At 46.0% G+C, this 15,540-nt stretch overlaps 1 protein-coding gene across 1 annotated transcript in view; it reads right to left on the reverse strand.

Moving 5' to 3' along the window:
• Positions 1–454: 454 nt before the first annotated feature.
• The window catches only part of pappab (pregnancy-associated plasma protein A, pappalysin 1b), a 140,347-nt gene continuing 125,261 nt past the window's right edge, over positions 455–15,540 (reverse strand). Inside the window, exons 22-23 of the mRNA XM_042099741.1 lie at positions 14,008–14,106; positions 455–954 (exon numbers count right to left, since the gene is read on the reverse strand). Of these exons, the coding sequence (XP_041955675.1) occupies positions 850–954; positions 14,008–14,106 (204 nt within the window). The 3' untranslated portion in view covers positions 455–849. The remainder of the gene's footprint in view (positions 955–14,007; positions 14,107–15,540) is intronic.

Here is a 15,540-nt window from a genome sequence, read left to right on the forward strand (position 1 = left end):
TGTGTGTGTGTGTGTGTGTGTGTGTGTGTGTGTTGTTGCATTCTTCTCTGCCCATCCCGTGTGTGTGTGCGTGTGTGTGTGTGTGTGTGTGTGCGTGTGTGTGTGTGTGTGTTGTTGCATTCTTCTCTGCCCATCCCGTGTGTGTGTGTGTGTGTGTGTGTGCGTGTGTGTGCGTGTGTGCGTGTGTGTGTGTGTGTGTGCATCCCGTCCCTTTAAAAATAGACAGATGCCACGACGCTGCTGACCAACAAGCACATGAAAATCAACAAGACATGAAGACACGACAACACTCCTCCTCCTCTTCCTCCCTTCACACTCTCTCCTCCTCCTCGCGTGCTTGTGTGTGTGTGTGTGTATTTTGTTGTGTGTTTGTGTGTGTGAGTGAGTGAGTGTGTGTGTGTGAGTGAGTGTGTGTGTGGTGTGTGTGTGTGTGCGAGTGAGTGAGTGTGTGATGTGTGTGTGTGTGTGAGTGAGTGTGTGAGTGAGTGTGAGTGTGTGTGCGTTTTTGCACACTTATAAAAATACCTCTGCTTAGAGAGAGAGAAAGAGAGAGAGAGAGAGACATGGAGAGAGAAAGAGAGAGAGAGTGAGAGAGAGACATGGAGAAAGAGAGAGAGAAAGAGAGAGAGACATGGAGAGAGAAAGAGAGAGAGAAAGAGAGAGAGACATGGAGAGAGAAAGAGGGAGAAGTAAAGAAACATCTCTGTGTTTGGTAGTGTTCCACTCCCATGTGCCTGGGTCAGAGAGGGTCATGATGGGGGGGTATGAGTGGATGGGTCCTTTTAAAAGCAGCTCGTTTGGGGTTGGGGGGGTCAGAGTTTGTGGAGGGGGGAGGTCCAATCCAGCGGGTCAGCCGAGGTGACGCTGGCGATGGCCGTCGCTGTTCTCCTGAGCCCTGGGGTCTCTGCATGCACAGTCCTCCCGCAGGTCACATGACATGGGGAACGGGATTACCTGCAGAGAGCACACACACACACACACACACACACAAGCAGAGGTGTCAAATATGTGAGAGGAAATTGCATGCAACTTACGGCGAACACTCTTAACACACACACACACACACACACACACACACACAGGTCTGAGTAACCCGATGTACAGACTCCCCATGGCTACATGCCCTTTAAAGACTTACACACAAAGTAGGTGTGTGTGTGTGTGTAGAGGTCTCATGTGTGAATGAATGGCCCTTAATTGCCCTGTGAAATAAATATATAGGCTGTCGAGCCAGCCACAAATACAGGCTTGCCCTGCTGGGGTGAACTATCGCATGGCCACACACACACACACACACACAGCTAAAGCTAACAGGAAAGGAGCCAAGAAGACACACACACACACACACACATGTAGACACGCATGCACATACACACACACACAGGGAGAGAGAGAGAGAGATCCTCTTCCCGCAGAACTTCCCGCCATTTTCCTGCCACGCATCACAGATGACACTTAATCACATGGTGTGCACGGACATTTGGGAACACTTAAACCAAACACCCTGTCATTTGGGAACACTTAAACCAAACACCCTGTCATAAACGTGTCATAGCACGTCAGAAATGGTCAGTTTCATGACACGTTTGTCATAATTACATGACCGTGCTGTGTAACGATTAGACACAATTAACATGGCGGTTAACCAGATGGTGCCACTCTGGCATGGACTGTCATGGACAAGAACACTATGAGTGACATGAGCTGGTCTCTGTCCAGCGTGAGCACTATGAGCTGGTCTCTATAATGAGCTGGTCTCTGTCCATATGAACTGGTCTCTGTATGAGCTGGTCTCTATAATGAGCTGGTCTCTGTATGAGCTGTTCTCTATAATGAGCTGGTCTCTACTGTATATGAGCTGGTCTCTGTATGAGCTGGTCTCTATAATGAGCTGGTCTCTGTATGAGCTGGTCTCTATATGAGCTGGTATCTGTCCAGGGTCGGACTGGGAACAAAATTCGGCCCTGGCAATTCCCCCCCAAGTTGCTTCATCAGGTTCACTTGCGAAACGCGTTGTTCACGCCAGATAAAGTCATCAAAATATACCCTCCAGTGTGCGATGTATACTACTACTCAAGACGAGCTGTGCACAGGGATTTGGACCTTTCACAGATATTTGTGCATTTAATTAAAATACATGAAGTTACAGCCAACACTTGTTTCAATCGACATATATGTCACTAGCTTGTTTTGCTTTCCATGTAAACAAGCATGCGATATGAAAGTCTGGGATTGTGGAGAACACTACAGTGGGTCCCAGTTAAGTTTGGACGGGTTCCTTCAGGAATCACGCACCCCATTTTCTCAGCAGAAATGGCACAAACTGCAGTTGACACAAACAACCACAAGGTGTCACTTTGGAGTTCTGCCACTACTATTTTTTGATACGACTTGACTTACTGCTTCCATGATGCATTTTCCAAGTCAGTAGAACAATTAGAGAAAGCTGAGCCATTACCAAACATATATGATAATACAATAGCGTGAGTTTCTATATCTTATACCCTATTTGTCACGGTTACTTATAGATTTGATAGTGTAACGATAAGCGCATGAGACTTTCAGCGGGGGCACGGGAACTTAAATTGATCACGGTAGTTTAAGCTTACACTTGACAAAACATTCTAATATGAAAATGTAGATGCAATTGTTGTAAGATGGTGCAGCTCCTTTAAGAAAGCACCGTGTGCAGGGATGGAGAGAGAGAAAGCGAGAGGGGATATGTGTTAGAACTTAGATGCGTGTGGAAAGTGCTGTTGAGACTGGAGCGAGTCATATTCAAAATAATGCAAAAAATAAATCCGCAGATAAAACCAATTATCCTCATTCATTGCAACCGCAGCATGCCTGCTTGCCGACGTTCAAACGAAAAAGATATCAAAGCACCTTTTGCGTTTGAATGTAGCACGAATTTAAACAGCTTGACAAATGATTTAGCTAATTGATTATAGCCTGTACAGCAATTGTTGAACATTTACCTGTACAAGTACATTGTTAGCCTACAGACCAATTTCCATAGTGCACATCTTATCAACAGTTTGAATGTCGTGTGTTTCTGCATTGACAAATACCGTTCAGCACAATGATTCATGCCCAATTAATTTCCCCTGTTAAAGTGTTCGCCTTTGTTACACTATTTGGTTTCATGATGTAGCCTATGATAAACACCATATGGCCAAATACTCAGCTAATGTTATAGGCTATACATTTCCCCTCTTAAAGACAAGCTGGTGTAGCTTATTAGACTAGGCTACTATTAAAATGCACCGACGGTAGCCTTGGCTATGTGTAAAGTAAGCTATCGCATGATTTCATGCACGTAAGTTCATGCACCTGTCAAGTTCGTACAGGGCCTCGCACCCCCTTGCGACGGCCCTGCAGCTCCTCCTAAGACAGCGAGGACAAAGTTAAAATACGCGATAAACCCGGGAAAAGTTGACAGGTTTGTTTCGGTCCCAGTGATTATTTGTGAAATTGTGCAAACGACAGCCTTTTCAAGGCATTTCAAGGAAGGAGTCGTAGCATGCAAGCTCCCAAATTGACCCAGTAGACAGAAGGCATCAATAGCCTAAATTGTTGGGACTGGGGAGGGTCATGCGTTTTTTCATAATCACTTTTGAGGGTCATAGAAAAATGTCTTGCTGGCGAGGGAGGGTCACGTCTTTTTTGACTAACGCTCCCAAAACTCCTCCGGTAGCCCCTTAAATAAATAACGAACAGTCCCTAATTGATTATAGCCTGTAGGCCTACACCAGCAATTGCTGAACATATACTTGTACAGGACATTGACAGTAGCCCAGCCTAACAAGCAGATGTTGCAAAAAAGATGCAATTAATCAGAAATAAATAATGTAATCTGCATCGCTTTATTTAACAAACTGCAAGCAACAAGAGGGTTAAGTTCGCTGTGAGGCCAAACCCAAGAGCAGATCTGCTAAGGCACTCGATAGGCTATAACGAGCTGTGTGCGCCTGGAAAGACAATAAGATGCTTTCTGAATAGCACAGCGAAGACGGCTCTGGTCATCCCATACCCTCCCCCCACTTCCTGTAGCCTACCATTATGACTTTGCCGTTTTGGGACATTAAGCTTTTTCACGTTAAGCCCCCCTCCCCCACCCCCTTCTTTCACAAGCAGTGGGGGAGCGCGGGGCACAAAGTAACACTTTAGACAAAGGAGGGTTCTCCGCACTTCTGTCGTTTGGCCACAATCTGGTGCAACCAGGCCAGGACAGATATTTTAGAGCAGGGGTGTCAAACTCATTTTCATAGAGCGCCACATCATTGAATTTATAGGTTACTGAGGGCCACATAATCGGCGAACATGTGCATGGCTTATTCAAAATTGGTGTGTAATGGTCCTAACCACTTTAAAACAGTGTGGCTGAAATAAAAAACAAACAGCCTACAACAGTAACATTTTCAAATGCAACTTCTAGGCCTACAGTATTAGTTAACAACTGATCAATATGCATTCATGGACTGACATTGATGAGAATAAACTGCAGTCAATAATGTGCATAACAATGTCCATAACACATATCACCACTAAAATTAACTGTGGCTAAGAAAGGTACTGTGTGTGTGTGTGTGAGAGAGAGAGAGAGAGAGAGAGAGCTATGGTACGTACACCCACCCACCCCCACCCCCGCAAAAACAAATTCACACGTGTACAATATTTGTCCGTTTCCCGGTTTTAGGTCCGTGTATTGCAAAACAAGTAGCCTACATAGCATAACAATATCCACATGCAATAACACAACAACGTCTACGATGACCTATTAATTTGGACAAATTGATACAGCCCTATAGCTAAAGTTACCTTTAGTTTTGTTCTAGCGTACCGTGACGTCTGGCTTTAAACAGCTGTAATCTAACGTTCTGACAAGCACACCAATTGCCTACCTTGTTCTTGCCCATCTGGAATAACTCCTCTAGCTTTGCTGTCTCCATCCTTTCTGTTTTCGTTGTTTAAACTTGTGATATCCATAACTAGTGAATTAGCCCAACATTGTGTGCTGATAACCATATATAGATAGCCGAGTAAAAGAAAACAACAAGTAGCCTATTATGTGCCTGCGTGCGTATTATGTCTTTAGAGTTTAATAATGTTCTGCACCTTTTACTAAAGAATAAAGAAAATTAAGAAGACATCTGAGCTGCACCGGCGTCTCTCCTTCTCTCTAACACTTTTTGGCTTTGGCTAAATATTTCTAAAATCTTTTGAGTTTCACTAGTCACATGTTTTAACAAGCAACACTTCTTATTGAACTAATAACAGACGTGTGTCGAAAATTGACTTTATTTTCCATACGGAGAAATAACATATGCAGAGTCTACCAAGGTCAATCTTGCCAAAAAAGTCCTCAAACCTGAAAACACATGAGGCAAAAGTGCAAAAAATCACAAAACTAACTAAACTAACACGCACATATTTTTGTATTGCAATCATTGTAGCCTACAGTTGTAACAGCGCGTAACAGTCATTTTACTCCCCGTATGCGCTCATTATAAAGAACGTTTAACGTGTCCCAAAAACAGCTATCAATTAATCACCAAACGTCTTATAAACAAGTATTGCCAGGAGCAACACCTTGCAAAAAATGATAACAATAGGCCTAGGCCTTTATATGGCTCTGCTCCTGCCTAGATTCGAACTCAGAACTGCCTGAAAGTTGCAGACCTGTTCTGGATATACGTGCATTAACCCACTCGACCGTCAGACAACGCAATCTGCTTCGAATAGCCTATTGGGTAGGAATGTAGCCTACACTGGTTGCTGTGGCACAGTCTTGAGTGACCAAATTCGTTTTCCTTTGTCATATGAATGCTGTCATTTTGTTAACATTACTGTTAAGGAGATGCTGTAGGCAAAGGCTATATTTCAACCTCGTTAGTGTAGTAAAAAAAAATCAGAACTATTCACAAGGTTTCTGGGCAGCATATTTATGTTCTGTTAGCAAGCGAACTTCTCATGACTACCGACAAAGTAGCCTACTGCCAGCTGACGAAGCTCTCATTTTAAAACATTACTGAGAGACAGGCACTGTACAATCAAGAAATCTTGCCACTGAATCCAAAACTGTGTTTAACATTATGTACAAAGCTTAGGCTACAGTGGACTAGCATGTTGCAGGGGCTGCTAAAAACACAGAGAAACGCACTGAAAACTCAGCCCTTGCTGTCGAATGCGCCATCCGGTTCGACCGTGGAACGCCACAGCAGACTATGCTGCCCCCAAGTGGCTGCAGTTGTACTTACATTTCACCCAGCTGCGTCAATCACCTTGATCGTGAATGAAGTGTCAATTTTTAACTGGGACCCACTGTAAATGGTCTACTGAATAAGCATTAAGTCAAACCTTTAAAGAGTGGGGGGTCTGACATCTGACACATTAACCATCAGCACTGGTGCTCCCCAAGGCTGTGTTTTAAGTCCACTGCTGTACAAGATCTACACACATGACTGCAAAGCCAACAGTAGTCATACCTCCATCATCAAGTTTGCAGATGACACAGTGATCTTGGGCCTGATAAGTAACAACAATGAACACCTCTACTTGGATCAGGTTGATGAGGTGGCACAGTGGTGTTAATCTAACAGCTTGACACTGAATGTCAATAAAACCAAGGAAATGGTAGTGGATTACAGAAGGCAGCAGCAGAATTACAGTTACACCCCACTAATGATCAGCGGGCAACCTGTAGAGAGAGTCACGAGTTTTAAATACCTTGGTGTCCACATTACTGAAGACTTAACATGGACTGTTAACACTCAATATGTTCTGAAGAAGTCCAGACAACGACTCTACTTCCTTCGTCAGCTAAGGAAATTCAAAGTTTCTACATCCATCATGAAGGCATTCTACACTTCAGCGGTTGAGAGTGTTCTAACTGGTAGCATCATCACCTGGTATGGGAACTCCACAGTTAGAGATTGTAGTACTCTGCAGAGAGTAGTACGCTCAGCTGAACGTACTATAAGAACTCAACTCCCTGCTCTACAAGATATCTATTCCAGAAGAGTACTCCTAAGAGCCCAAAAGATCCTGAAGGACTCTTCTCATCCTAACAATGGATTATTCCTACCGCTGAAATCAAGAAGACGCCTATGTAGTCACAAAGCCAGAACTGAGAGACTCAGGAGAAGTTTTTATCCCCAGGCCATCCGAACTCTGAACTCACACTATACTGACTTTGCACACATTCACTCCTCAGCACTCTCAAACATTTCCCAACTCTGAACTCACATTATACTGACTTTGCACTCATTCACTCCTCAGCACTCATGACCCCACACCCACACACACACCTACAAGACTTTTAGCACTTTTACATCCCTCTCCCTATGCTACAGACCTTTTATTTATTTTCTTATTTCATCACACGTCAAACACACACACACACACACACACACACACACACACATATCTGACTTTCTCCAACTTTTGCACATCTCCATAGAACTTTTTATTTATTATTTTTGATTTCTCCTCCATCTACCCATGTCCTTGATTGCTTAGCCTTTCTGCCCCCCCCCATCCCCAACACACACACAAAAAACACACACATTAACATCATCACTGTCATCACCTCACATACATACAGCACACTGCTTGCTACAGTAAGCCTCCTCTACATACTTGCTGCACACTGCCCCCCCCTACATACACAGCACATTGTCTTCAGGATCTTCTCCAACACACATCCTCTACATACTTACAGCACACTGCCCCCACCTACCCACACACACACTACACACACACACACAGTCACTGCTCCACTCCCCTCCCGCCCACACACACACATCTTCATTTGGCATCACTCACATACATCATACATACAGTACTCTGCTTAAATAGTCAAATAGTAAGTCCCTTCACCATACTTACAGCACACTGCCCCCCCCCCCCCCCCAATACACAGCACATTGTCTCATGAGGAAGCTTCTCCAACACACATATTGCACACTGCCCTCTCCCCACATACACAGCACACTATCCCATCTCCCCTGTCATCCCCCCAACACACACACCAAGACCCCTGGCAGTTGGGTTAGCCCCTTGAGGATCTGCCCAAGGTTTCTTCTACAAGGGAGTTTTGCCCCTGATGCTCTTGGGTGCTCCTTGTTGGTGCCCCCCCACCCAATCCCAATCCTCCCCCACCTTTCTTATGCAGCCCTTGCTACTTAATCTACTAAACCCCTCTTCTACTGCACTTTTTACCCCCCCCCCCCATAAATGCACAAATAGGCTGACACCAGACATAATTTCACTGCATTTCTTACTTCCAGTAACTATATGCATGTGACAATAAACTTCCTTGTATCCTTGTATCCTTGTATGTTTTGACCGAAGGACGTTTGTCTATCATCATTAGCCTCTACACTCGGAGAAAACGGTTTCATTCGTCCCGTGTTTCAATCGTCCAGGCTCAATGCCTTCAAGCTATCCCCACTGTACGGGGAGGGGTTATGAACAAGGTAGATATACTGCCTTTAAGCAGTGTTGTGCCAGTTCACAGCTTTTCTGAACTAGTTCAAGTTCAGTTCATACATGCTCAAAGTGAACAGTTCACGTTCAAAGTTCACAATTTTAATTCTGAACTAGTTCAAAGTTCAGTTCATTTTACTTTTTTCGTGAGATATTCAAATAAATACTTTTTTCACACTACGAGCTAGAAATCACTATACGTTCTTTGAAGCTGCTCATTGTAGACACTGTGACACTGCAATTGTGGGTTTCTTACCAGGTGATGAAACTTGCAGCAGTACAGACAAGGTAGACCAGTTCTATACTTCTAAATCCAGTCCTCGGCGCTCTCGTCGTTGCCTGCTACGCGGCGTTGCTATGCCTACCTCGCTCTGCTGCAATTCATCACGGGTAACGTTGTGCGGAAGCCAGTATGCTATTCAACTATTCTCAGCCGGACACTACGTTGCCCGCAATGCATTGCGCACACAATGTCAAAACCATTTCTGTCTGGTGATACATGATTTAAGCGGCACCAGCGAGAATACAGGAGGGAGGAACTTTCTCTCGTTGCGTTTCAAAAGAGAAAACAGATGTCACTCAGTTAACAAATTCCAACGTTCATTTACAGTGATGTCTGCCGTTCATGACACATAATGTGAACTAATTCACGTTCAAGTTCTTTATTAAAAAATGTGTTGCGTTCAGTTCAACGTTTACGAAAAAATGAGCGTGTTCAATGAACGCGTTCTTTTGAACTCGTTCACGCACAACACTGCCTTTAAGCTACCCCCACTGTACGGGGAGGGGTTATGAACAAGGTAGATATATCGTGGAAAGCCAATTGGGGCAAGCCTGGGCAGATAATAAGGGGCAAAAAAAAGCTGGGGGTAACAAATAACAAATAATGAACGGAGCCTAAAATGAACATTTTCTCCACATATCTCTCTCTCATTCAAGTGTGCAGTGTGGGCGGCCATACTGGGCGAAATGGGTGGTGAATATGGCGGCGTTCTATTTGATAGTGACGTAGGTGGCACCTATGAATATGATATATAGAGTTCTGGAACATTCTCATTCTGTGATGGGCGGGAGTGAGTCACTAAGGAAACCCCATGACCTTCTAGAGTTTCCCATGGCGATAGCTGCCCATACATTATGATGTCACGAGGGTCATAATTCAGCAGATGATATTGAACTCTTTGGCTCTCTGGTAGCAGGGGGAAATGATTAAGACAGCCAGCCTAAACAGAGGGGCCAGAGAATCACACACACCACACCACACACACACACAAACACATACACACACACACACACACACACACATAAATGCATGGGCACACATACATGCAAACACATATCCTCTTTCCACTCTCTCTCTCTCTCTCTCTCTCTCTCACACACACACACACACACACACACACACAGCCGTGGCACAGGGAGCCGGGGAGTTCCACATCTGGAGGGTGTAAATCTCTGAGTTTCACAAGGCTCTGATAGGCTGGGACCCTCAAGCACACACACGCTGAAACACTGACTCGAACCGCACTTCATCGTGACACACGCGCTGAATCACCGACTCGAACCGCACTGTACCGTGACACACGCGCTGAGGGCCTATTCAGACTGCAATCATGGCGGCTGCGTGTCAGTTGAGTTACCTGTCTGTTTTCATTTTGACGGCCATGTTAACAGGTTAAGACACACCTCCTGACCTGTCAGTCACTCGTGGCGTGCTTGCCTTTCGCTTCAGTGCTGACGCTTCAGATGAACAGCAGTATATCAACCACGTCTAGATTATATGACGAAGACGTTTGTATGGACTTAGATAGATAGATAGATAGATAGATAGATAGGGACATTTTTGAAGTTCTGAGTTCATCAGATTGCACACTGCCTGCGTGACACGCATGTCTCCGGTGCCGTGCTGAAAGCGCGTGCATGCTTTGGCGCCTCACGACACGACAGGAGACAGTGAAGAGATGCTTTAATGGGCAGGCTGGCCACAGCAGCACAAGTGTGTGTGTGTGTGTGTGTGTGTGACAGTGAAGAGATGCTTTAATGGGCAGGCTGGCCACAGCAGCACAAGTGTGTGTGTGTGTGTGTGTGTGTGACAGTGAAGAGATGCTTTAGGGCCTGAATCCACCAAACACGTTTTATGCGCTGACGGCGGCTATTTTCATTACACACACGCAACACACACGCAACACACATGCCACGCCACGCAACACACACGCAACACACACGCAACACACATGCCACGCCACGCACACGCAACACACACGCAACACACACGCAACACACATGCCACGCCACGCACACGCAACACACACGCCACGCACACGCAACACACACGCCACGCCACGCACACGCAACACACATGCCACGCAACACACACGCAACACACACGCAACACACATGCCACACACACGCAACACACACGCCACACACACGCAACACACATGCCACGCCACGCACACGCAACACACACGCAACACACACTAAACTTACACGCAACACACACACCACGCACACGCAACACACACGCAACACACATGCCACACCACGCACACGCAACACATACACAACACACACTAAACTTACACGCAACACACACACCACGCACACGCAACACACATGCCACGCCACACAACACACACGCAACACACACGCAACACACATGCCACGCCACGCAACACACACGCAACACACATGCCACGCCACGCAACACACACGCAACACATACACAACACACACTAAACTTACACGCAACACACACACCATGCACACGCAACACACACGCAACACACATGCCACGCCACGCAACACACACGCAACACACACGCAACACACATGCCACGCCACGCAACACACACGCAACACATACACAACACACACTAAACTTACACGCAACACACACACCACGCACACGCAACACACACGCAACACACATGCCACGCCACGCACACGCAACACATACACAACACACACTAAACTTACACGCAACACACACACCACGCACACGCAACACACACGCAACACACATGCCACGCCACGCACACGCAACACATACACAACACACACTAAACTTACACGCAACACACACACCACGCACACGCAACACACATGCCACGCCACGCAACACACACGCAACACACACGCAACACACATGCCACGCAACACACACGCAACACACATGCCACGCCACGCAACACACACGCAACACACACGCAACACACATGCCACGCCACGCAACACACACGCAACACATACACAACACACACTAAACTTACACGCAACACACACACCACGCACACGCAACACACACGCAACACACATGCCACGCCACGCAACACACACGCAACACATACACAACACACACTAAACTTACACGCAACACACACACCACGCACACGCAACACACACGCAACACACATGCCACGCCACGCACACGCAACACATACACAACACACACTAAACTTACACGCAACACACACACCACGCACACGCAACACACACGCAACACACATGCCACGCCACGCACACGCAACACATACACAACACACACTAAACTTACACGCAACACACACACCACGCACACGCAACACACATGCCACGCACACGCAACACACACGCAACACACACGCAACACACATGCCACGCACACGCAACACATACACAACACACACTAAACTTACACGCAACACACACACCACGCACACGCAACACACACGCAACACACATGCCACGCCACGCACACGCAACACATACACAACACACACTAAACTTACACGCAACACACACACCATGCACACGCAACACACACGCAACACACATGCCACGCCACGCACACGCAACACATACACAACACACACTAAACTTACACGCAACACACACACCACGCACACGCAACACACACGCAATACACATGGAACACACATGCCACTGACACGCAACACACACAATGCACACCCAACGCACACGCAACGCACGCGGAACACACACGCTCATTGGTGTACAAATCCCGCCCTGATGATTTGATTGGTCACCTGATTCTCATAAGGGCGCCAGTGGAGCCGAATTTCCTGCTTTTGTGGGCGTGGTTAAATTCAGGCTGGCTATACATGTGTATTGTGTGTGTGTGTGTGTGTGTGTGTGTGTGTGTGTGCGCGTGTGTTTCTGCCTGCATACATGTAAGAGAGACTGTTTTGGCTTGTGTGTGTGTGTGTGCATGCTTGGCCTTGAGGCCTTGGCTGCAGTGGGGTTTGGCCAATAAGATGATGTATGCAGTGACAAGGTGGAACATTGGAACTCAAAACCCAACATCCACTCCAGAGAGAGAGGGAAAGAGAGAGAGAGGGAGATGGAAATAGAGAGAAGGAAAGAGAGAGTGAGAGGGAGATGGAAATAGAGAGAGAGAGAGCATGTTACCACACAACACACACACACACAAACACACAGTCAAAAACAGCTTCACACTCCACCTGAACTCAAATCTCAACACACACACTCTAGTAAGCTAGCACATGGCTGATATGGTGAGGGGTGAACATGATCAGATCTCCCAACCAAACATCTCTACAGCCCATAATACTCCCAGCATTCCAACTCAAGCCCACATGACGACCTGTCCCATCATCCACCACATGACCTCCTGTCTCTCTCTCCACTGTCCTGTGACGTGCCACATGACCTCCTGTCCCGTCACGCACCACATGACCTGTCAAATCACACACCACATGACCTCCTGTCCCATCATGCACCACATGACCTCCTGTCCCATCATGCACCACATGACTTCCTGTCCCATCATGCACCACATGTCCCATCACACACCACATGACCTCCTGTCCCATCACGCACCACATGACCTCCTGTCACATCACACACCAAATGACCTCCTGTCCCATCATGCACCACATGACTTCCTGTCCCATCATGCACCACATGTCCCATCACACACCACATGACCTCCTGTCCCATCACGCACCACATGACCTCCTGTCCCATCACGCACCACATGACCTCCTGTCACATCACGCACCACATGACCTCCTGTCCCATCATGCACCACATGACCTCCTGTCCCATCATGCACCACATGACCTCCTGTCCCATCATGCACCACATGTCCCATCATGCACCACATGACCTCCTGTCCCATCATGCACCACATGACCTCCTGTCTCTCATACTTATTTTAATCAGAGCAATGGCGATAGACTACAGTCATGTGATGTGCCAGACAATAATCGCACTGGGTGCTGACAATGGATCTCTTCACAGCCTCTCCAAAACCATGGAAACATGTCATTGTTTAGATGATTAGGAAAAAAATCTTGGCTATATATATTATACTTATTTAAACCTACACTTATTTTATTAGTGGGAATGAATGAGAATGAATGAGTGAATGAATGGATTATTGACTTGATCTCAGAGATACGCCCACACATACACACACACACACACACACACACACACACAGAGGATTGTGGAGGATTGTGTTGTGATGAAGACCAACTGACCCCATCCCACCTTTTTGGTTTTGACTGTTGAGTGACAGCAGTCTCCTCCATCGTAGCTGCAGAAGGCTCTGTTGTTGATGGCATCACAGTAATTATCACCCATGAACGGCTACAGAGAACAAACATAGAAGATACATTATGAACAACAACAATTAAACATATTGCAACAATGACACATATAGCGGTTCCAAGGTTCCAAAAGACTACCACTCTTCTGCATTACGAATAAAGACTTAACAAACTTAAATGGGTCTTTATAGAATGCTAGTCGAGCTCGTGATTTCTTCTTCCTATTTTTCCTAATATTTTCAGCTCTTCTTAGCACTGCCAACCGCTCCCTCACATCTGCCTGTAGACAGTCAATACCTTCCTTCTCATCATCTGTAGCTTTTCTCCACTGCTTCTTAAGCCGCCTCCTCTCCTTGATAAGTTTATCTATCTCCTGCTGACGCCTAGATTTGACTACCTCATGTTGCCGTTATCTCAATAGTCCCAAATCTTTCCTTACCATAGCTATAAATAATGTCTCCCATTTTCTCTAATTTGCTTTCAGCCGTCCCCTTGAGCTGACCCAGGATGCTGACCAAATCACTATTAACATCTTCCCACATTCTACATTCTGCTGCGCCTGGCTACCTGACCCCAGGCCTATGACCATTAATCTTCTCCCTCCTTGGCTGACTGGCCTCTCTTTCTGCCTCAGTGCTGGAACTTTCCTCAACAACAGGGGTGCTGATGTCCTGCGAACTGTCCTGTCGCTGAACTTCAACCGACTGACTTGATGCACTTGTTAAGAAATAGCTATCAATGCGGGGACCCTGTGTTCCCTCTACCAAGCACTTCTTTTTCCCTTGATGAATTTTCCGGCCCTTTAGACTTGTAACCTTCTGCCAACCACACACGCACATCTGTAGCTTCTTCTCAGCTTTCTCTGAACTAGTGGCCAGTTGAGTAGACCAGTTGATGGCGCCGTGATGATCGTGCAGAGGCTTTCATTTGCGTAGTCAAAGCAGTTTGTTAAATCAGTCGCATGAAATAAGGAGACTACAGACAATTTGGTTTTCAATTCAACTGTTAAACTAATAAAGTTAATTTTCAATGTGACTGCTATGTGGAAATTGAAATGCTTTTACGTTTTGCATTAGGTCTGGTATAGAGCACGTTACACTGGAGAAAACAAACATACGTTAGTCATAGGTTGTAATAAGCTAATGATTAAAGTTAAGCTAACTGTGTGCTTCTAACTTAGTTACAAAAGGCTGATACGTTGTGCACATAAATCATGGCAGGGGAAAGAAAAAACATTTAATATGACAAACAAAATGGTTTGGTTTGTTCTGACAATCAGCGTGTCAGGTTGAGTGCAGTGGCTGAGTTGAGGGGTGGGGCTATGTTGTCATAAAATTGCCCCACACGGCAAAAGTTAACTGGCGGTTTCAAAAAATCCCACTTCGAAACCCGGTTACAAAAACTATCGGTTACAGCCTCCTAAAATGCCGGCGTTGTGTACACGCAAGGCCTAACCGATAACATAAATTCACCG

This window comes from Alosa sapidissima, chromosome 8 (genome assembly GCF_018492685.1).
Source record: "Alosa sapidissima isolate fAloSap1 chromosome 8, fAloSap1.pri, whole genome shotgun sequence".
Classification (NCBI taxonomy): Eukaryota; Metazoa; Chordata; class Actinopteri; order Clupeiformes; family Clupeidae; genus Alosa; species Alosa sapidissima.